We start from the raw sequence: 23,024 nt of genomic DNA on the forward strand, positions 1-23,024 counted from the left end.
ACACACACACACACACACACACACACACACACACACATATATATATATATGAAAGTAGAAATGGAATATTGATGATAACATGCATGATTAAGCCACTATGCAGTTTATCATAGATGGGAAACCACATTTAGTATGTTGTAATGATGCTTAGGGAATGAATGTGAATTAATTTTAAAAAAATTTTCAGGAGAAAAAAGAAACAACAAAACACTAAAACTGTTATCGAAATAAGAAAAATGCATATTTGATGACCACAGTAAGCTATATAGCCCCAGATAAGTACTACTTTATAGTCTGTTCATTCTATTCACTGAAGCTTTTGCCTAAAGTCAGACTTGGGTTCATGTATATGTATATATCAGCTGTGCTTGCTCTTACAAATATTTAGACAAATTTAGTTCATTAGCAAATCAATTAAATGGGGTTAGGGGGAAGGCATAGAAAGCAACCATGGATACCAGAGACAATGTAGGAGGAGTGTTGGACAGGACAGAGGGTGAGGGGTAGGGAATCAAGGATGGCAAAAAAAAAGAAAAAAGGCAAAATATACAAGACATAAGAAATGGAAAATTATTTGTTGATAACATGTATGTTGATGTGCTTGATTGAGCCAATATACAGTGTATTTTGGATGGAAAATTCATTTTGCATGTTGTAATGATATATAGTGAATTGATGTAAAAAATAAATTTAAAGGAAAAAAATAAAAGGTAGGTGCCACGTAAAAGATGAATTCTGCACCTCAGGGAGCCGTACTTGCCATGAAGATCTAGGTGCTTGATTTAGAGGGGCAGAAATGATTGTAAAGGAGAGTAAGATGTAAAGGAATAGTCTCAAATGCATAGTCTCTGGTGGAGAACAAAATTAAACCTTAATGGTACTAGGAGAGACAGAAACGGGGAAAATTCTAAAATCCCCTAAGACAAAAGAGAAGCACATAATTGGAGGACTGACAACTTCTCTAAATACAACAAACAATAATAGTTACAAATGTTTCTCCACCATATGTGTGTTTGATTGTGGCTTTTACTATATTATAATGAAATATCTAAAGTTAAAAAATTTTCATTTTTCTCTATTAAAGCTCTAAATACCGTGGCAGTGAACACTGGTTCTGGAGTTGGTGGCTTGATTTTCTTGTTACTGCTGTTATTTCATGGACTGTAATAATACCATTGTTATGCTTTCCACAAAATATAAGAGGTGACTATAAAAATATAATTCATTATCGTAAAACATTTTCCCTCTGCTCCTTACCCTTGGTTCAATTCTCAGAGCTTGGCTACATTCCTGGGTAAATGTGCTTTTTCTACTCGTAGTGGTCTGTCATAGATAGTGTCAAATGCAAGTGTTACTTGAACCCATGGATCCACATTACAACAAATATGATTTTATTTATGTATCAGATTTCATTAGTACATAGTTTATATTTTTAGTCTTCTTTTAAAAATGCTTTATGAGCGTACCTGAAAATTTTCATGGAAAAATGGAATTAAAGCACTAATTTATTTGGGTGTAAAATTCTTTTTGTCTTGGGTTTTTTTCATAGGATGACTGAGTTCTCCATTGAGAGACAGAGAGAGACAGAGGGAAAGTGAGAAATCACACCCTGTATGTGGGGGGGAGGACCATACCATAATTCCTTCTCCATTCTCCTCTTGAGATTTTGGGAATGCCCATGCACTAACTCTGTGTGATTTTCAGGCCACCAGGTCTAGGACTCAGAACCATGTTCAGCCATGTGCGAGCCTAGCACCTTAACTACTATTCCGTCTGCTGGCCCTTCCAGAATTTAAAAAATCCATTCTTTTGTTTTTATTTATATGATATGTGTTTTCCATGAACATTTTAAGGATACATTGTATATTTGGAGTTTATAAATTGTATTTTTTTTTTTTTTTGGAGAGGCTTTTGCTGCAGGGCGTGTGCACTGGCGAGAGAGAAAGACAGAAAGCGAGAAATCACCCCCCAGGGGCGATGGCCACGCCACAATCTGACTTGAACCACAGTCGACTACGTGGGAGTCCAGTGACATAGCCATTACGCCAACTGCAGGTCCCCATAAATTGTATTAAATAAAGCATATTTGAAAAAATAAACTTATAATTTCATTTAAATAATTTTTGAAGGTTTTTGCCATAGGTCATGTGCATTTGCTAGAGAGAGAAAGACTGAGATGGTGAGAGGGAAAGTGAGAAATCATCTGTTTTCCTTCATTTCTCCTCCTGGGACCCTGGGCATGTACACACATGTGCCTGGCATATTTTTCAAGCCACAAGGTCTCAGACTTGAACTGTGATCAGTTTTGTGGGAGTCCAGCACCTTAATCACTACAACACCTGGTGTCCCCATTTAAATAATTTTTTAAATTATGCATTATTTGATGTATTTACTATCACAAAACATTATTATAAGGTAAATAATAACTATTAGAATTCTTTTTTTTTTTTTTTTTTGAGAGGTTTTTCACTATAGGGCGCGTGCGCTCGCCAGACAGACAGAGAGAAACAGAGAGACAGAAAGCGAGAAATCACCCCCCAGAGGGGATGGCCACGCCGCAATCCCTTCTCCTCCATTCTCCTCTCGGGATCTTGGGCACGCACGCACACACGCCCGGCGTGGGTTTTAAGCCACCGGGTCCGGGACGCGAACCGCGGTCGACTATGTGGGAGTCCAGCGACATAGCCATTACGCTAACTGCTGGTTCCCGAATAACTATTAGAATTCTAAAGTGGGGCCAACAGGTGGCATAGTGGTTAAGGTGCTGGATTCCCACATGGCCAACTGAGGTTAGAGTCCTGGATCTTGAGGCTTGAAACTCATGCCAGGCATATGTGTGTATGTGCCCCAAATTCTGAGAGGAGAATGGAAGGAAAGGGATGGTGGCACGATTACCTCCTCTAGGGGGTGATTTTTCATTTTCTCTGTCTCTGTTGAGTTCATGCACCCTATGGCAAAAATCTCTCTCTAAAAAAGTTCTAAAGCTATTAGTGAAAACACTAAAAGTATGTATGAAGTCAGAGAAACATTCTCTTGATGACGGTACATTTCATTGATACAAAATACTTTGAGTAAAATCAAAGATTTTTTATTTTTTTATTTTTGGGGCTGAGCTGTTGAATAAAGTAGCAACTTGCCATATGCCATAAATTAAATTAAAAATATATTTACTCAGTCATAACAGCTATATATCAAATGTTTAATAGCCACATGTAGCTAAGGGATACAGTATTACTGTAAGTAGACAGATTTTATTATCACAGATGATCCTTTAGGAAGACATTGCTTTAGAATAACATTTTTTTAATTAATTGGATTGACTTTAGCTTGTTCAAAAATAGGACCAGCAGTTGGCATAATGGCTATGTTGGTGAACTCTCATGTAGTCAATCATGGTTCGACTCCCAGCCCTGGTGGCTTAAACTCATGCCGGGCGTATCTGCGTGCATGCCCAAGATCCTGAGAGGAGAATGGAGGAGAAAGGATTGTGGCATGACTAGCTCTCCTATGGGGGTGATTTCTTGCTTTCTGTCTCTGTGTCTCTCTCTGTCTTTCTGGAGAGGGCACGCGCTGTATAGCAAAAACCTCTCTCTCAAAAAAAAAAAAGTTCCCTTGATATTGCAGGACAAACTGGATTTATAGGGGTACATATGCTTTATGTATATTTTACTTATTTGAGCATGTCACCAGATTCTTTTACTTGTTAATCTATAGGTACAGCAGAGATAAAAGCTAAAAAACAGAAACAGCTTCAAATGATGGAAAACAAGCTTAAAAATAAAGAACTTGGACGTAAAATCAGCGACTTATGTTCTGCTGTTTTGGTAGGGTAAAATATTTTATGCAAACAATCCAATTAAGTTAACCTGTGCAGTTTTCTAATAATGAACTTAAGAAAATAATCATAAAGTGTCTAATTAAAATTGGAGTGGGATTTCTGAAGTCTCTTAATTAACCCTATTCATTTTACCAATAATAGAAGGTAGGGCCCATTTCATCTAAGTGGTATTACCAGTAACTGGGCTAGTGTTAAAGATTAGTACCAGCTATTTTCCTTCTATTTCTTTTAATTTTACTTATTTATTATTTTGTGTTTATACTTCCCCTGCAGAAATACATGAGGCATTTAATGAAAGGACATGCAAGCATCCATATTATCTTCTTTATTATGTTTAAATGACTTAGAAGAGAACTCTAGAAGTTAAAAATATTCCCACAAAAATATGATTTCATGTAAAACACCCCAATATTGAATGGAAAAAATCCATAGGTGAGAAACAAGGGTTACCATAAAGACAGTGTAGAGTAAAACATGCCAGTTTCTAAATAGTGATCCTACTTCCAGTTTGTTTTCTCTCCCACTCCTACCTTCATCTTTTAATTTGTCTGCAGAGTTATATTAATATTCCTCACATGCAGATTTTATCAAGTCATGATCTAGATTACTTGGTAGATGAATTTTACACCCTCTTAACAGGACTTTAAAAACCCTTTATAATATTGTCAGCTACAATTCCTTACCTCAGTTCTTTGAGATTGTATCCCTGTCTCCCCACCTTACAGTCACCTGTTCTTCCCTGGACACGTCAGGTACCTTTGTGGTTTTCTTGTACATTTGTGGATGCTAAACTCATGTGCTCTTTTTTCTTCCCTATGCCAAAACAAAAACAAAAACAAAAGCAAAATAAAACCTTTGTCAAGTCCTACTTTGTGTTCTTAGGCAAAATGAGTTTCTCCCTCTTTAATGTTTTGATAGACTTTTGATATAATGTAAATGTACATATACACACACAAATATGTATATATGGGATACACACATATATGTGTATGCTTTTATTACATTAGATTAACTCTTCCTAAAATGAATGGATTTGTTGTATAAAGTTGGAAATTGTTTTACTTATTTCTATTGATGTAGTGTTTACCTCTAAAAAGCAATGGTGAATAGGGCGAAACTTATTCTATTTAAAAACTCTGGAGATAAGCCAAAAGCATCCAACAAATTCAAAACAGTTCTTTCATGAAAAGTTACTGAAGTTTGCTTAGAAGAGTGACCAAGTGAGGAGGCATTTAAATTTTTATTAAATCATGAATCATTTGTAATAAATGATTATATTTCATTCATATTTTAATTTTTATAAAAATATTACACATTCATATTCTAACTATATAGAAACCAATTAGTTATAATCTCATATTATTAAACATTAAAATACAATAATTAAAAATCTCTTCAGGAAATTTAAAAAATCTTTTTTTTTTAAAATTTTTGCGATAGGGCACATGTGCATGTGAGAGAGGGACAGAGAGAAAGAGATGGGGAAAGTGAGAAAGCTCCCTTCAGGAGGGATGGCAGCACTGCAATCCCTTCTCCTCCATTCGCCTCTTGGTATTCTGGGCATGTACACAATTCATGCCTGATGTATTTTCAGGTCTCTGGGTCTGGGATTCAGACTGTGTGGTGGCTATGTGGAATCCAGCCACCTTAACAAATGTGCCACTGACTGGCCCAACAAGAATGTTTTAAGTTTTTTTTTTTCCCCATTTTGGATTACTGCCAGAAAAGAAACAAAAGTACTCTTTCACTCTTGAAAATAGAAGATTATTATTATTGCTAGACAGAACACAAACAATATAATAACCAGTCAAAATCTTAGATCTCTGATTTAGCACCTGTCTGGGTAGGTAACTAGAAGATATCTTAATCATTTTAAAGTTTATCAGAACTTGAGACTTCAGAATGATCGAATGAGAACCTTGGAATCCTTACCTTTAAGAAGCAATGGTGAATAGAGTAAAACTTACTCTATTTAAAAACTCTGGAGATAAAAACCAAAAGCATCCAACAAATTCAAAACAGTTCTTTCATGAAAAGTTACTGAAGTTTGTGTAGAAGAGTGACCAAGTGAGGAGGCATTTAAATGTGGGACCTCTCTCATTCTCTTCCTTACCTCCATGGCCTGGTAGCTCTGACATTCTTTCTGCCGCAGGAGGTGGTTGATGACTTAGAGCTCCATGGAATAGCCCAGGATCATTGCAGTCCAAAATAACAATATTAGTGGCAAACAGTTGGGAAAAGTCAACATCAGAGGTGCCAAAGTCAATAATGAAGGTTGGTGCAAACAGCAGACCAGCCAAAATTTGCAAAGGTGTATCTGGGCAATGATAGGGGACTTTGAGAGCTCTGATGTATTCCTGGGGATCTGTAAGTGTTCACAGGCTCAGGAGTCATCAGCGATGATCCCAGTTATTTCCTGGGTTCCAGCTGACCCTCTCTGTACATGTAGAGAGTGAAAGTAGAGGCAGATTGTGAAAGGCCTGTCTTTGAATATGTGATTGAATCCACATACAGTTCTGCTTAGTAAGTGTGGAAGCCTCAGCTGCTCAAGCTATATAAGGAAAAATGCCATGTGGTCATTGGGTGGCCATCAAGGTCCGCTGACCCAGGTTGATGCCTAGAAAGCCAGGCTTAAAAATAAAGAAAATAATTAGAAATAAAAAAAACACATAGATTTCAGTGGCTGAACACTCCTGGAGAGAGAGAGAGCATGTATTTAATTCTGCACAGAAGGTAATACATGAAAACCAGAAAACAACAACAGCTGCATGTGGGGAGGTTAGAATCCAGAAAAGCTGCAAGATATTATCTAAAATCTACAATTAAAAAAAAAACATTAAAAATTCAAGGAAAGACAAAATGGCCCATATTTGGGGAAAAAAAGTCGTTACAATTCATCTCTGATATGGCACAGGTGTTAGGCTTAGACACAAAGTAGACAAAGACTATTTTGTCTTTGAGTGATTTCTCACTTTCTGTTTCTCTGTCTGTCTGTCTTTCTTTCAGGCAAACACACACGCCCTATAGCAAAAACCTCTCCAAAATAAAAGAAGAAACAAAATAAGTAGAATATGACTGTATCTGACAAGCAGATAGTTTAAGACTGGAGAAAGGAAATTTTAATTTTGTTTTGTGGGAGATAAGAGTTTCAAATCTGAATAGATTTGTGTAATCAATCATTGGTCCAGTTAGAGATAGATAAAATTGTACATAACAATATGTCATTAGGAAGACAGAGAGAAAACAGTAACTTTTACTCACTCTCTGTGAGTTCTTGAAGACCATAGTACTGTACTGTGCATGAAGAGATAAGTCCTCAAAACAAACAAGCAATGCTAGACAAAACTGGAGAGAAGAGTTTTGTATAACAAGTACGGTTGTAATAATAAATATATAAATGCAATATGAAACTTGTGGAGACCACTGTCTATAAAATAATTGGTGAATTTGTACTTAAATCTGCTTGTGTGTAAAATGGTTGAATCTGAATCTTTAGCCTTTTAGTTGGGAAATTTAATCAATTGACATTCAAAATTATCATCACTATATGATATATATATTTCTATGTTATCACTATATGATATATCTCCCTGTTATTTTGTTACTGTTCCTTTTTCCTATTTTTTTTTCTCTTCTTTTTGTCCTCCTTTAGTTTTACTATTGTAGTATTCACTCAAGTACCTGAAGAGCTGGTTTAGTTTTGGTAAATTCCTTCAGCATTTGTTTGTCTGGGAATGATTTTATTTCTCCTTTACATTTAAAGGATAATCGTGCTGGGTATAGTAGTCTTGGCTAAAATTGTTTTTCTTTTAGAGTTTTATATATGTCTTCCCATTCTTTCCTTGGCTACATTGTTTCAGTTGAGAACTCTGAACTTGGTGTAATAGGGTAACCTTCCTAAGTAACCTGGTATTTCCCTCAGGCTATTTTTAGAATATTGTCTTTGTCTATGACTTTTACCAATTTGGCTATGATATACTTTAGAGAGAATATTCTTATGTCAAATCTACTTAATGTTCTTTGTATTTCTTGGATTTGGATATCCATATGCCTCTCCAAATTTGGAAACTTTCAGATAATATAGCAAGAAATATTTTCTAAGCCTTTACCTATCTCTTTGTCTTTTGGAATACCTATCATGTGGCTATTTGGCTGTTTAATGGTATCTAGGATTTCCCAAATGTTGTTTTCAATTTTAATGGCTATTCAGCCATTCTTTTCAGTTGTTTGGATTGAAATGGAAGGATTTGTCTTCAAGGTCAGAGATTCTTTTTTCTGCTTGGTCTGATCTGCTGTTGATACTTTCAAGGGAGGTTTTTTGTTGTTGTTGTTGTTGTTGTTTTAGAGTTTTTTTCTATAGGGCATGTGTGCTCTCACCAGAAAGACAGAGAGAGACAGAGAGACAGAAAGCGAGAAATCAACTCCCAGAGGAATGGCCATGCCCCAATCCCTTCTCTTTCATTCTCCTCTCAGGATCTTGGGCACACACACACACACACACACACACACACACACACACACAACTGGCATGAGTCCAAGCCACTGGGTCCGGAACTCGAACTGCAGTTGGCTACATGGGAGTTCAGCAACATAACCATTACGCTAACTGCTGGTCCCTGAAGAAAGGTTTTGATTTCATGCATTGTATTTTTTTTAATCTCTAGAAGTTCTGTTTGATTCTTTTTCTGTGTGTCTATCTCTTTATGGTGTTCCTCACTCAAGTACAGAAGGATTTTCTCATTTTCTGGAATTGGTTGGTTTCTCTTGCATCTCATTGAGTTCTATTATAATGAATATTTCGAATTCTTATTCTGACATTTCTGTGATCTCTTGTGTATTATCCATTGTGGTGAGGAATTATTATGTTTCTTTTGTGTGTGGAGGTATCTCTTGTTTTTCTCCAATTTCGTGGAACTCTGCTTTGATTTTCAGTCATCTGGTGATAGACTCAACTCTTCCTACTTCTTTGGGGCAATGTTTCTGTAGCTGTGTGTTCATACACTAACCTATGGTGTGAGCTAGTTCTGTCAGTTTCCCTCATCTACTGTGATTGGGAGTGTGGAATCTACAGTGGGAGTTTTGGATTCAGGTTTTCTGAAAGGAGTTTCTCTCCTTTTACTGATGGTGTAGAGTTGTGGGATAGAATTCCTCCAAAATGTCAGTCTTCAGATGTTTGGTGCCTGTATACATTCTAGCTAGACAGGTAGAATGCAAGGTGGTAGTCCAACTTGTGCGTGAACTGGAGTAGTCCTTCCTCCCCCCACTGCAGGCTGGATAAGGGTCTTTGCTGATCAGCTCAAGGTGGGCAGCCTTTGCTTCCCTATTGCTTCTTCTATCTCTGGGACTTGAAAATGTTAATTAAGTTAAAAAAAATATGCTTAAAACAACAGTGGGGCCAGTTGACGGCATAGTGATTATATATATATATTTTTTTTTTTTTTTTTGGAGTTTTTTTTTTTTTTTTTTTTTTTTTTTTTTTGCTATGGCACGCGTGCGCCGCCCAAAAAGCTATAGGGCACGTGTGCTCGCCAGACAGAGAGAGACAGAGAGACAGAAAGCGAGAAATCACCCCCCCAGGGGGGATGGCCACATCGCAACCCTTCTCCATTCTCCTCTCAGGATCTTGGGCACGCACGCACATGCGCCTGGCATGAGTTTAAGCCACCAGGTCCGGGACTCAAAATGCGGTCGACTACGTGGGAGTCTAGCAACATAGCCATTATGCTAACTGCTGATACCAGGCATAGTGGTTATATTGCTGGACTCTTGCATGGCTGACTGCAGTTTGAGTCCTAGACCTGGTAGCTTGAAAATAATGCCAAGTGCGTGTGTGTGCATGCAGGAGAATAGAGGAAAAAGGATTGCAGCATGGCCATCCCCCGGGCAGTGATTTCTCACTTTTTTTCCTCACTTCTTTATCTCTGTCTCTCTCTAGAGCAAGCACATGCACCCAAGAGCAAAAACCTCTAAAAAAAGAAAAAGTATTTTTGAAGATTATATATATATACAACTAAGGAAACATAGAAATAAGTTTGAAAGTTAATATTGGGTCATCAGAAAAGTTGTGACACATTTTTGCAGGAAAAACACAGAAATATGTCATGACTGTTCAAATACCCAATATTTTAATCAAATTCACTATCACATTAATTACTTTACATAGTATAGTAGATAAAAGTAAACCATCACGTCCTAATAAGATTTCCAGATAAATTCAACAATTTACTGAAGTGCAGAATTTAAATTTGTAGGTGGAATTCCACAAGTAAAATATAGTAGAATATTGACTAAAAAAAAGTATAATGATTTTCCTTGAGTATTACTTAATTTATTTTGCTTCATGTTTTAGTTAAATAAAAAAGAGTTGCTAGGAAAAAATAGGTAAACAAAAGTAAAGGGAAATTCCTTATACCTGATCAAAGACCATCCCTTTTCCCCTAACCTTTCTAACAAATAGGCCCAGAAATAAAAGTCATAGATGATATGGTGAGCAAATTAAAATAAAAATGGTCAGACATTACCATTCACTAAATCACGTGTATTAGTAAATGGTAGATTTGTTTGGAGATACATATACACATCATCACTTTAAGCTTGAAAAGATAAATCGATCAATCATTAATGATTGGATGGGTATTTCCAGTCTTCTTTACCTAAGAAAATGAAATGATTAATATGCAATTTATTTCTATTTCAGATTCTGATGAAGAATCCAGTGTTTGTATGCCTATCTCTGTCCAAAGCTACAGAACACTTAATTCGTATGGGAGCTTTTAAAGTTTTGCCTATCTATTTATCAAATCAGTTTATATTAACACCCCAACTGGCAACTACACTTGCAGGTAGACTTTTCTTCTCATTGTGCTCATTTAAAAAATTTCACATAAAGTCTTCTTAAGTGTATTTGTGAAATATTTTAAATAAGGAGAAAATACAAGGAGTAATCTATCTACATAGCATTTGCTCAAATTTTAAAATACATAAGCAGTTTGCCAACCTTGCTTCTATGTACTCATGTAAGTAAGCGTTGTTTTAGATTCATTGTATAGTGTGTGCACATGCATGAGGAAAGACAGAGCAGGAAGAGAGAGAGAGAGAGAGACAGAGAGAGACAGATGAGGAGCGGAGAGAGAGAAGAGCCCTCCACACCGTCCGGTTCTGCTGCAGTCCCACAGCTGGTAGGGCTTTATCAGGAACCCTTGATGGTGAGGAGGTGACCATACTGAAATCAGAGCCAGTGAGTCTGAGGCTTCTGACTCTTTTAGCAACTGATTATTATCTACTAATTAAAGATTTGAGTATGAGAGGGTAGTGGTAACCACACCAAATCCTGACCCGCCCCTCGTAGCAAATAGCAGTAGGAGTAAGTGGCCATGCAGCATGAATGAAAACTGGCCTTTATCCTTAGTTTCCCAACAGAATACAAAAGAAAGCTCAGGCAATGTCCAGAGAGCATCTGAAGTACGATTGTCTGTGCAGTAGATTTAATTACACTGCAGGGTCCGGAACAGCCGTGGCTACAGTTAATAGGTCTTGTGGCCAAATTGCATTTTCCAAAGGTGGCTTCAACATTATCTGTTCTTACATGCGTCTGACCTTGGTACTCATTCCACTGAGTGGCTGGGTCTACGTCCTTCTCTCTAGACTAGGCAAGCCCTCGCTAGTGAAACAGATCCAACGGTAGGTCACAAAATATGATGTGCTTTGCTCAGCTTGCCACAAGACCTATTATAAAGCCATAACAATTAAGATAGTAAATCGGTATGAGAACAAAGCAGCAGAACAGAGGGTCTCGCACCTAAGGTGACCTAATTTGAAGCAGAGGTAATAATGTAGTATTGTGCTATTGACTCTATTAGGCATTTTTGTGAAAAAGAAAAATGGTGAATTTTGACTTCTTGTCCACTACATACCATTTCTAGATGGATCATAAATGTAAATGTGAATGATAAAACAATAAAACGGTTTAGAATAGGACATAGAAAAATATCTTTATTCTTTTTTGAAATTTGATCAGACAGAGAGAGAAAGGGAAAGTGAGAAAGAAAGCAGGTCATTGAACTGCAGTCGGCCATGTGGGAGTCCAGCACCTCAACCACCACACCACTTGCTGGCTCTAATCTTCTTATCTTCAAATCTACTCACCCTTTCTTTCAGAGGCAGTTAGTACTCATAATAACTGAATGATTGAATGTATAAGATAAATTAGAATATTAGATAAATAAATAGAAAACAGAAAAAAAACTACTGAGGTTCTGGGGCAAAATGTGGTTTACTTTTAACATTCCTTACCTATAAGCTTACTGCTTACCCTTCTGAAGTCCAATTGAGTTTCCCTTATAAAAATTTTCTTGGAAAATATTGCTCCCACTCTATTTGTATTTTTCCCTAATAAATGCATTTGTCTATAAATGTTCACCTTTTAACACTGACATATTTACTCTGTGTCCAGGATCCTCTGAGCACTTAAATATTAACACATTGAATTCTAACAACTTTATAGTGGAGGTTCCATTTTTTATAGATATTATTTAATAATATTCCACAATTTGATACAATTTTACTTACTCATCAATTCTAATTATTTTTACTTTTTATAAGAATTTTAAAGCCATATATAAATATAGATATAGATATAGATATATAAATATATCTATTATATTATGATAGAGAATGTGGGTGTGATCAAAAGAAAGATTAAAGTAAGAGAGAGAAAAGCACTGACAGGGTCTGCTGGTGCTATGATCCCTTTGTCCCAGCGCTTCAGTTCCTCAGGATTTTGGGCCCCACGTGTATCCGGAGTCTTCGGTCTGAACCCACAGTCGTCCTTGTGCCTCCCATCACTGAAGTCCAGGGCACTCTAAGACTGTGCCACCTGGCTTAGCATAAAGCCACGAATTATTGAGAAGAGATTTCTAGTTTTTAAATACATGCTTTGCTTTCTCTTTTGAAATAAACGATTGTTCCTATCTACTAGGAGATGATAAGCCTCCATTTATTAGAAAGCTGAATTAAAATACATTTGTTAAGGGATTTTCAGTTTTCTTCTTGAAATGTATGCAGTTTTTTTTTTACACAATTTATTTTATAGCATGTCATTAGAAATATACATGTTCTTGATATATGTTTTCATGGCTCATTTTAAAAATTATTTTTAAACTTTGCTTTGTAAAAAAATTATACAATTTGAGACAGTTGATTTTATTTACCATTATTGCGAATTGTTCAATTTTCCTTTTTCTTTTCTTTTCTTTTTTTTTTTTTTAATTTACTGTCCTTTTAGCTTGCCTTTTTCTCTTACTATCCTGTCTTCCTTGATAGGCTTAATTTTTATTCTTTTTCCCCTTTGGTTGGCTTAACTACCACTGATAGTTCACTACCCTCATTCCCCAGGGTGTGTGCGTGTGTGTGTGTGTGTGTGTGTGTGTTTGGTTTAGGTTTTTAATTTTATCTAAAAAAGAAAAGCACAACAAACTAGCTACCAGTGCAATTATTATTACTTTGCAAATAGTATACTCTGTTAGCATTTACATTTTTTTCTTTAAAATAAATTTGTTTTTCAGTTTGATTATCTTTCCCTCAGCCTTGCAGCCAGGGCCATGGGTACCTGAGAGGGCCTGGTGTGTTCAGGTCAACCTGGGGTCTGAACCCGCGCCTCCGCATGGTTCCAGTGTCACGCAGAAGTGCCCGACCATCTGTATCACTATGGCTGGGCTTTTGCTTTATTTTCAGTGTTATGTAGTGTTTCTACCTTGTTTCTTTACGTCTAAGAATAAATTTTTAAAAATGAAAAACAAACACAAAAATGTCAACATTTCAAGTGTACTTTTATTTCCAGGACTAGTTTTTTAAAAAATTACGTAAATTTCTCATTCGCAACTATAATTTTCAAACATTGTTTCCCTGGTATTCCTTTTATATTTTTCACAACTGCTATAAAATGTTTTGTAGAACCTCTTATTTTGTTCCCTTTATCTTCTGAAAAAAAAATCCCTTATGTTTTGAACAATTTAAAATGTACAGAAACACTGAAGATAGAGTACAGAGAGTTCCCATGTACTGCACACTCAGTTTCGCCTCTTATTGACGTTTTATGTTAGTATGGTAGATTTGTTGTGATTAATGAACCAATATTAATACAATTAACCGAATAGTTTATTTAGATTTTCTCAGTTTTTCTCAATGTCCTTTTTCTGTTCCAGGGTCTTACTCAAGTTGTCATATTATATTTAGTGGTCGTATTTTCTTATTTCCTCCTGGTTATGACAGTTTCTCTGTCTTCCCTTGTTTTTGATAATTTTACAACTTCTAGGAGTGCTGGTCAGGTATTCTGTATTTCTCTATAGGAAATTGTGTAGTATTTTTTTAAAAAAATCATGATTAGCCTGGTTATGGGTTATAGAAGGAAGATCTACAGAAGTAAAGTGCCATTTTCATCACATCACATCAAGTGTCATATTAATTCACATCACCGACTACTTATATTTTATTTCTTCCACATTTTATTGAATCACAAAATATCTTAAACTAAAAATATGGACAAACCTAGAATCTACTTACTAGTGTACTTGTAATTTTCTTCTGAAACTTTTTTATCATGAATTAACTCGCATTCATCCCCTGAGCATTGTCACAGCATATAAAATGTGATTTCCCATCCAGAATATACTGCATAGTGGCTTAATCATACATGTTATCATCAATAATTTTCCATTTCTAATTTCATATATACACACACACACACACACACACACACACACACACACAGTTATATATATATTTATTTTACCCCTATTTCTCACCCTCTGCCATTTCTCACCCTCCTCTCACACTATCTCAGGTGTCTACAATTGTTTTCTATTCCTTTCCCTCCCACATTTTAGAGAGGAGAATGGAGGAGAAGGGATTGCGGCGTGACCATCCCCCCTGGGGGGTGATTTCTTGCTTTCTGTCTCTAATGTCTCTCTCTGTCTGGCGAGCGCACGCGACCTATAGCGAAAATCTCTCCAAAAAAAAAGAAGTCTTAAATATTCTAACTACTTTCAGCAGCAGGTTCAGCTAGTGTGTGTGTGTGTGTGTGTGTGTGTGTGTGTGTATGTATATATATATATATATATATATATATATATAACTGTGAATACATGTCTGACTTTAGGTGTGAAACTTTGAGTAGAATAAATATACTATAAAGTAGCACCTAGCTGATGCTATATAGCTTACTGTAGTCATTATATAGGTATTTTTAAATATATTTTTTAATTTCAAGAAAAGCAGTTTTAGTTTTAATAAATCAAAGAAGTGCTAAGGAACTTTGCTTAAAACTTAAAGCCAGGAAACAGGTTAGGATTCTGTTCAAATAGTAGGTACATGAACTTATTGACAGCTCAAGACAGGAAAAAGAACCTTAAAGCTGAAAAACAAAGCCTAGAGGAAAATCAGCAATATTTTAGTCAAAAGTCATAAAATGCTATTTCACCAGTTCAGTCTCATGCACTTAATCTATCTTCTGTTGTGGTTCGATCTTCCCAATTGAATTCTGGGATATAATATTCATCTCCAGATGTGTCCCTATGATTAAGTTGGCCATTTTCTTAGTTTTTGAACTCTTATTTCTGTGTGTCTGTATTTCATTTTCCTGCTATAGCACTCCCTTGAGAATTTCTTGGAAATCTGGTCTGGTGTTGGTAAATTCTTTCAGGTTTTGTTTATCTGAGAATATTCTTGTCTTTTCTTCTCATATGAAGGATAATCTTGCCAGGTACAGTATCCTTGGTTGAAATTGCTTTTCCTTTAACAGTTTGAATATATTTTCCCATTCTTTCCTCACTCACATTGTTTCCAATGAGAGGTCTGCTGTTATTCTGAGGGGATATCATTTGTAGGTAACTTGCCATTTCTCTCTTGCCAATCTTAGTATCTTGTCTTTGTGGTTTTGGTCAACCTGGCTATAATGTGTCTCGGAGAAGATCTTCTTGGGTTGATTCTATTTGGAGTCCTTTGTATTTCTTGGGACTTGATCTTTGAATGCCTCTCTAGGTTTGGAAAGTTTTCTTCTAGGATTTAATGGAATAGATAGATTATCAAAGCCCTTATGAGTCTCTTCGCCTTCTGGGATACCAGTTATCTGGATGTTTGGACGTTTGATGGTATTTCATTTTTCTCATATATTATTCTCATTTTTTAGGATAATTTTCTCAGTCTTTGTGGTGGATTTTTTTAGGCCAGCGATTCTATCTTCTACATCTGAGATTTGATTTTCTGTATGATGTAGTCTGCTTTTAATACTTTCAAGGAGGGTTTTGACTTCCTGTATTATAGCCTTCACCTCTAACAGGTGCTTTTTATTCTTTTTTTTATAGTGTGTATTCCCTCTTTTAGATCTTTCAAGAATTTCCTCACCTCCTGGAACTTGTCCTCTCCTTTCTCCTGCCTCTTCTGCAGTTCATTGTCTCTCTTCTCTTCCATCTCTGTTAGCTTTGTCACTATGAATAAATTCTTTATCAGACATTTCCATGAATTTTATTGTACTGTCTGAGGATGAGAGGAGTTATTCTTTTCCCTTGGAGGAGAGATACTTTCATTCTCTCCCATATTCTTTGTGACCCTGCAGTGATTTCTAGTCATCTGAGGGATGGTGTGTTTCTTCCTAATTGTTGAAGTTTAGTATGCGCATTCAGAGGCATGCAGGAAGAGGTGATCTGCAATCTCTCTTCTGTTTCATTTTTACTCTTTGTGTATCAGATTCAGTGGGGATAGAGGAATATACTGACCCTAATTGTATTCAGATGTTTGAATCCTGTTCACTTGGACCTGTCTAGACTCTTGGTGCATAGAGACTGAGCAGCCAATGAATAAAGATAAAGAAAAAGGAAAAGAATTGGAAAAGAGGAAAGAAGAAAAAAATGAAAAAGAAGAAAGAAAAACAATAATAAAAATTAGATTTTAATTTTAGGAAGCAAAAAATAAAAATCTTCATTTTTGGTCAATGAAAGCATTACTTTACAACTGAAGTTTGGTATCCATCTCAGGATGGGCCTGGCCTGGATTTCAGCCTATCCTAAATGAAATGGGGAAAGGCACCAATTAGCACCATAAAGGAGAGACTTGAAACCCAGAGAATACTTTACCTTAAAAAAAAAAAAATTAAAAGTCACAGGGAGACACAGCAAGACAGAGAGAGACAGAGAGAAATGGAGAGAAGGAGACAGAAGTGGCCCTACCTACTAGAAATGAATCTGGAGAGGAAAGTCTCAGCAGAAAATCTTCATTTTGTGTCAAGGAAAGCACTATTTCTTAACTCAAGTTCCGTATCCATCTCAGGATGGGCCTGGGCTGAGTTTCTGCCTTTTCTAAATGAATGTGACTGACTACTTTTGAATTTGACTTTGATCCCCTTCCTGAGTGTCAGGTTTCTCCACTGTAGTATCTTTTTTTTTTTTTTTTTTTTTTTCTTCCTGTAGAGTGTGTGCACTCATAGAAACATAGAGGGACACAGAGAAAGTGAGAAATCATCCCCTCAGAAAGAATGTCCGTGCCACAACCCATGTCCTTCATTCTCCTCTCAGGATTTTTGGATATGCACACACATGTGCCCAGCATGTTTTTCAACACTGGGTCTGGGGTTGGAACCACAGAGTCAGTCATATGGTGCCTTTACTATTACATCGCCTGCTGTCCCTTGAACTCACTGTCTTTTGACTGTTTGTTAGGCTATTCTTTCACCCCTTTTACTATTTTATTACATGCTGTGTGAAGAACAGAAAAAAATTATTTAGAGAGAGATTTTTGCAATAGGCCACTTGTGCCCACTGGAGACACAGAGAGACAGAAAGTGAGAAATCACCCTCCCCCCAGGGGGATGGCCACACCACAGTACCTTCTCCTTCATTCTCCTCTCAAGACTCTGGGCATGCACACGCATGCTCTGGGCATGACTTTAAGCCACTGGGTCTGGGACTCAAACCATGGTCGACTGTGTGGGAGTCCAGTGACATAACCATTACACCATCTGCTGGTTCCCACAGTTATATTTTTTGCCATAGGACGAGTGCCACCACGCCCCCCCACAATTACATATTTTAATGTCTGGGTTTCCTATTTGTGCTTTTTAATCCACCTCTTTTATTCCTTCTTCTTATTTTATTAGTTCTTTATTTTTGTGGAATATTTTACTTCTATATCATTTATCTTTTTGAGCATTCTAAAATCGCTTATTTTCAAGTCTTTAATAAACACTTTTATAATTTAAATTGAGCCTGTGTTGATGGTGGTTTTTGTTGTCTTATTTTCTTATTTTTTTTCTTCCTATATCCTTATTTAAATCTACCATCACTATATACTTTGAGCAGAGAGGTCTGAATTTATTATGCTAATTTATCTGACAACTTTCTAACCATATTTTTTTAAATCCTCTTTTACTTCTTTATGTGCTTGCCTCTTTCCAATCCCTTATTCTTGAACAGAAAAGCATGCCTTATAACGGCTATTCTGCAGTCCCACTTTGCTGTGAGACGTTAATGTTACACATGCGTTCACAGAATCAGTGCGTGGCTTGGTTCAATTCTTGCTAACAAATCTGTTTGTGAATTCTTGCCACTATAATCATACCTCTTGCTACAAACCATACAATTAATCATCCAGCTAATAATACCTCTCATTAGGCAGCTTGCATCTTCTTGAGTAAAGTCCATGGCTTGTCTTAGATGCCACTACTGCACAGGAACAGAAGTTCACCCTCACTTCCCTGGCGTCCAGGAGGCCTATGGTGTCAGTCCCACTCACAGTTTGTATTTTTCATGAGGTTCAGATTTGTTGAGATATTTATCATGCCTTTAAGTATTTTTTCCCTCCCTCTCTTTTAAGTGTATCCATTTTTCTTTCTCTCTCTCTCTGGAGAGAGAGAGAGAGACAGGGATCTATAATAAAGTCTTATCCATGTCATGATCCCCTCAGGTCTCCAGCCAGCCAGGATCACAGGCTTGCAGGTACACCTGGCATGCTCAAGTTGACATGGACCCACACCCTGGGCCCTTCCACATGACCTTAGCACTGCACAGTGGCACCCAGCACTGGGCCAGTGCTGCTGAGTCCCTCTCTGTCTTTTAACTCAAGTCTATGTTTTCTGTATGTTTAGAACAGATAAAAATTGTATCAATGTATGAATTTTCTGTACGGTCAGATTGTTTTTTCTTTACCTGTTTTTTTTTTTTTTTTTTTCCTCCTCCTTTCTTTTAGGACTTATTTTACTCCCAGGAGGTGCTGTTGGCTATTTACTGGGTGGTGTCATAGTTTCCAAGTTACATATGTCCTGTAAAGCTCTTATGATATTTACCATCGTCACGTGTACCGTGTCACTTATTTTGTTTGTGCTTGTCACTTTTATAAGCTGCGATCCAGGGAAACTTGCTGGAATTAATGAAGATTATGATGGGTAAATATAATTTTATTAGATTTTTATATCAGAACTCAAGAGTGTACTTCTTGGTTAATTTAATAGTTATTTCCCTGATAGCCCTTATATGAGAGGAATTTTAAAAAGTCATTGAAAAATGGATTTAAAGCATGGGCTTACATCAAAAATTTTTGAAAGACATACACATTTTTTCCATAATACACATTACCACGAACCTTTTTAAGACCCTTTGTGTATTTTTATCATTCCTAGAATTATTGGGCATGTAAAAGCAATATAAAGGATAGTCTTACCTTTCGAATTAAGGGCATAGATATCACAATGGCATCTTGCTGTATGATTGCTCATGCATTCAGAACGTACTGAAGAAAAAGCACAGTGGAGTAATTCAGAAGCTAGAAGTAAGATTCTGCCTCAGTGTGAGTAGCAACTAGGAGGTGGTACTGTTGGCACAAAGCCAGTCTTACCTTGAATTTCTAAATGGGCTTGTCTTCCTTCTTAACAGACTTCAGAAAATGAGCCTGTAGTACACCTGAAAGTATGCGTAGGTAATATAGCCTTTAAGCTAGATATTTGAAAACTCAAAAGAAATGGACTCTGTTTTGAGACAAAGCAAGCATCAGAAGCAGACTGTGGGGCCAGCAGGTGGTGTGGAGGTTAGGGCACTGATCGACCACACAGTTCCTGTCCTAGACCCAACAGCTTGAAAATCATGCTGCACACGTGTGCCTGCATGCCCCCAGTCCTGAGAGGTTACTAGAGAAGAACTGTGGCATGACCATCCCCCCCCCCGGGGGGGGGTGATTTCTCACTTTCCCTCTTTCTGGCAAGCACATACATCCTGTAGCCAAAAGAAAAAAAAAGAAAAAGAAAGAAAGAAAAAGGAAAAGAAATAAACTCTGATATAGCAGAGATTTCAGAATTTTCTGACTGGAAGAATAATACAGTTTTTGTTAATCTGTGAGGACCCTAAATGGAAAAATGAACAGCATAAAAGAAAAAATACATGATGTCAGCAGAGAAATGGAAGGTCTAAAAAAGGCAAAAGTAAATGCTAGAAATCAAAAATAGTAATAAAAATAAAGAATGCCCTTTATGAACTTACAGGTAGATTGGACCTGGTGAAACAAAGTATTAGTGAGACTGAAGATACGTTGATATAAATCTGCCAAACTAAGAAGCAAACAGAATGGGGGGTGGGGGGAAGGACAGACCTTTTCCGATGTCAGCAAGATGGTAGAATAGATGGTTGCCTACTTGCAGACCCACACAGTAACAGGAATTCTGCAACAATTTGGGACTAGCAGATGGCATAATGGTTACATTGCTGGAATCCCATGTAGTTGACTATGGCTCAGGTCCTTGACTCAATGGCTTAAAACTCAAGCTTGGTGCATGTACATGGGTGCCCAAAATCCCAGGAGGAGAATGGAGGAAAAGGGATAGAGGTGTGACCATTCCCCCAGGAGATGAGTTTTTCACTTTCTGTCTCTCTGGCAAGCACATGCACCCTATAGCAAAAAATCTCTCTCTCGAGACCAGCAGTTGGCGTAATGGCTATGTCGCTGGACTTCCATGTAGTCGACCACAGTTTGAGTCTCAGACCCAGTGGCTTAAACTCATGCCAGGTGCGTGTGTGTGCATGCCCAAGATCCTGAGAGGAGAATGGAGAAGGGATTGCGGCATGGCCATCCCCCTGGGGGTGATTTCTCACTTTCTGTCTCTCTGTCTCTGTCTTTCTGGTGAGTGCACGTGACCTATAGCAAAAACCTCTCAAAAAAAAAAAAATTCTGCAACAATTGATATACAAAAATCATTTTGTGGTAGCCTTGAGATTCAAACAGTAGGTTGTGAAACCTCAGTAGAGCTGAAGACTTAGGAGGGTAGTTTTGAGAGTGCAGATCCACATCTAGGTAGCAAATCTGCTGTTTGGGGGCTCACTTAAACCTCTGTTTCCTATAAGATTTGGCAACAGTCCTTAATTCTGCTACCAAAACTGTCTACAAAGGGTCCAGGAGAAGCCACACACACCATTGCCTCGGTAGATAGGCCGGCCTGCCCATCGACATCAGTATGGGCAGTAGGCCCAAAAGTTATTCTCTAATTCAGCTCCAGAACCCTAACTGTGGTTCTAGCTTCCAGACAAAGACCAAGAAAGAAACTTGCCTCTCTGTAGCACTGGGACAATTTTGCTGGCCTCTGTGTCCCACAGATCCTGAAGTGGCACAGTCTCAGCTCTAGCCTCTCTCTGGTGTAGCCTGGAACAGATCCGAATGGCAGAAGGATCTGCCTGAAGACTTACCTGTTTGTACCACTAGCCCAGGCTTGTGAGCTAGCAAATCTGGAAGAGGTCTTGTCTTTGCTCCACCCCCTTTCTTTCATAGCCTGAAAGCTATCCTGCCAGTGATGGGAGACGAGCCTGTTTCTGTCACCATGACAGGGTAGCCAGCTTCCATCCCAGAGCAGATCCTAAAGAAGTTCTGAAATCTACTCCAGCCCCTCTTGGCAAGACTGGGAGCAAACCAGACAGCAAAGGAAACTGCTGGGAGATGGACCCATCTGTGTCGATGGGATAGGCTTGCCCTCTCTCCTTCCAAAGAAGTTTCTGATGGGCACTGAGTCTCAGCTGTGGTCTGAAAGATTCTGCCCACCTAGGAATGTGCTGGTAGTATTGCCCACTGCTGTCACTGAGTCATGGTTGCCGACCTTAGCCCCATACCTGATTCTGAAATAGCAGTGAAGCTCAATTTCAGCCTCTCCCACTTGAGCGCAATTTTGTCCGGCTGGGGACCCAGACGGGAGGCACACCCAGTGGTACCCCAGGAGGCAGATACACTAAACTTAGTCCCATTAGCGATAATGAAATGGCTTTACAAATTGGCATGAGTTCTTCCCAACTTCAGCCTGAAAACAACTCTGCTCAATCAGAAAACTGCTCTGGAGAACATGAGTACACACGGCCTTGGAGACAGGCCTACACATCCTGGTACTAAACATGGTAACTTCCATGAAATGGATAAATCCTTTGAAAGGCATACACTTAAGAAGAAAAAGAAGGAGAAGAAGAAAATAAGGAGAAATCATTTAGATATTTACTAAGTACAATTTTAGTTAAGCATTATTTGAAGAGTAACTATGAATAATTATGATTATTTTTTCAGAAGATTGAAAATGAACAGATACTTAGACCTGATTCTATGAGACTTTTGTTATCTTGAATGGCAAACCAGACCAGCACACTGTAAAAAATGACACTGTGGAATACTACTTGACCACTAATAATAATACTACTACTAATAATTCCTGTCATTTACTACAAAGTAGATGATTATAGAAGATTTAATGCTAAGCAAAGCATGTCAGACTATAAAAGACAGACTTTGTATGTCCCCGCTCAATATATACTGAATGTGTCTGCATTGTATGGCAGACACTGAAAGACTGGAAAACAGACTAGCAGAAGCAGGAAGTGTAGAAACAGTCCAGGAGGGTGTGGACAGTTGGGATGGGAAGAACAGTCTGGGGGGTGGGGAGAAACATTTAACAGACAAAAGAATGGAAAGTTATTGTGTATGGTAGTATTTTTGACTTGCTCGACAGGCAATGCATTTATGCTTTGAGAACCCACATGGTATGCTGTAAAAATGTACAAAGATGAAATGAAAATAATATAAAATACACTATAGGGTTGTATTTCTCATGCATATAGATGCAAAAATACTTTAAATTTTAGTAAAATGAATCTAATACTACTTTAAAAGGAAAATATCATGA

At 37.5% G+C, this 23,024-nt stretch overlaps 1 protein-coding gene across 1 annotated transcript in view; it reads left to right on the forward strand.

The window, feature by feature from the left end:
• SLCO6A1 (solute carrier organic anion transporter family member 6A1) overlaps window positions 1-23,024 on the forward strand; it is a 68,223-nt gene that overhangs the window by 14,266 nt on the left and 30,933 nt on the right. The window contains exons 5-8 of the mRNA XM_014587813.2: window positions 1,085-1,203; window positions 3,715-3,824; window positions 10,536-10,680; window positions 19,073-19,268. Coding sequence (XP_014443299.1) covers window positions 1,085-1,203; window positions 3,715-3,824; window positions 10,536-10,680; window positions 19,073-19,268 — 570 coding nt within the window. The remainder of the gene's footprint in view (window positions 1-1,084; window positions 1,204-3,714; window positions 3,825-10,535; window positions 10,681-19,072; window positions 19,269-23,024) is intronic.

This window comes from Tupaia chinensis, unplaced genomic scaffold (assembly GCF_000334495.1).
Source record: "Tupaia chinensis unplaced genomic scaffold, TupChi_1.0 Scaffold000002_1, whole genome shotgun sequence".
Lineage (NCBI taxonomy): Eukaryota > Metazoa > Chordata > Mammalia > Scandentia > Tupaiidae > Tupaia > Tupaia belangeri.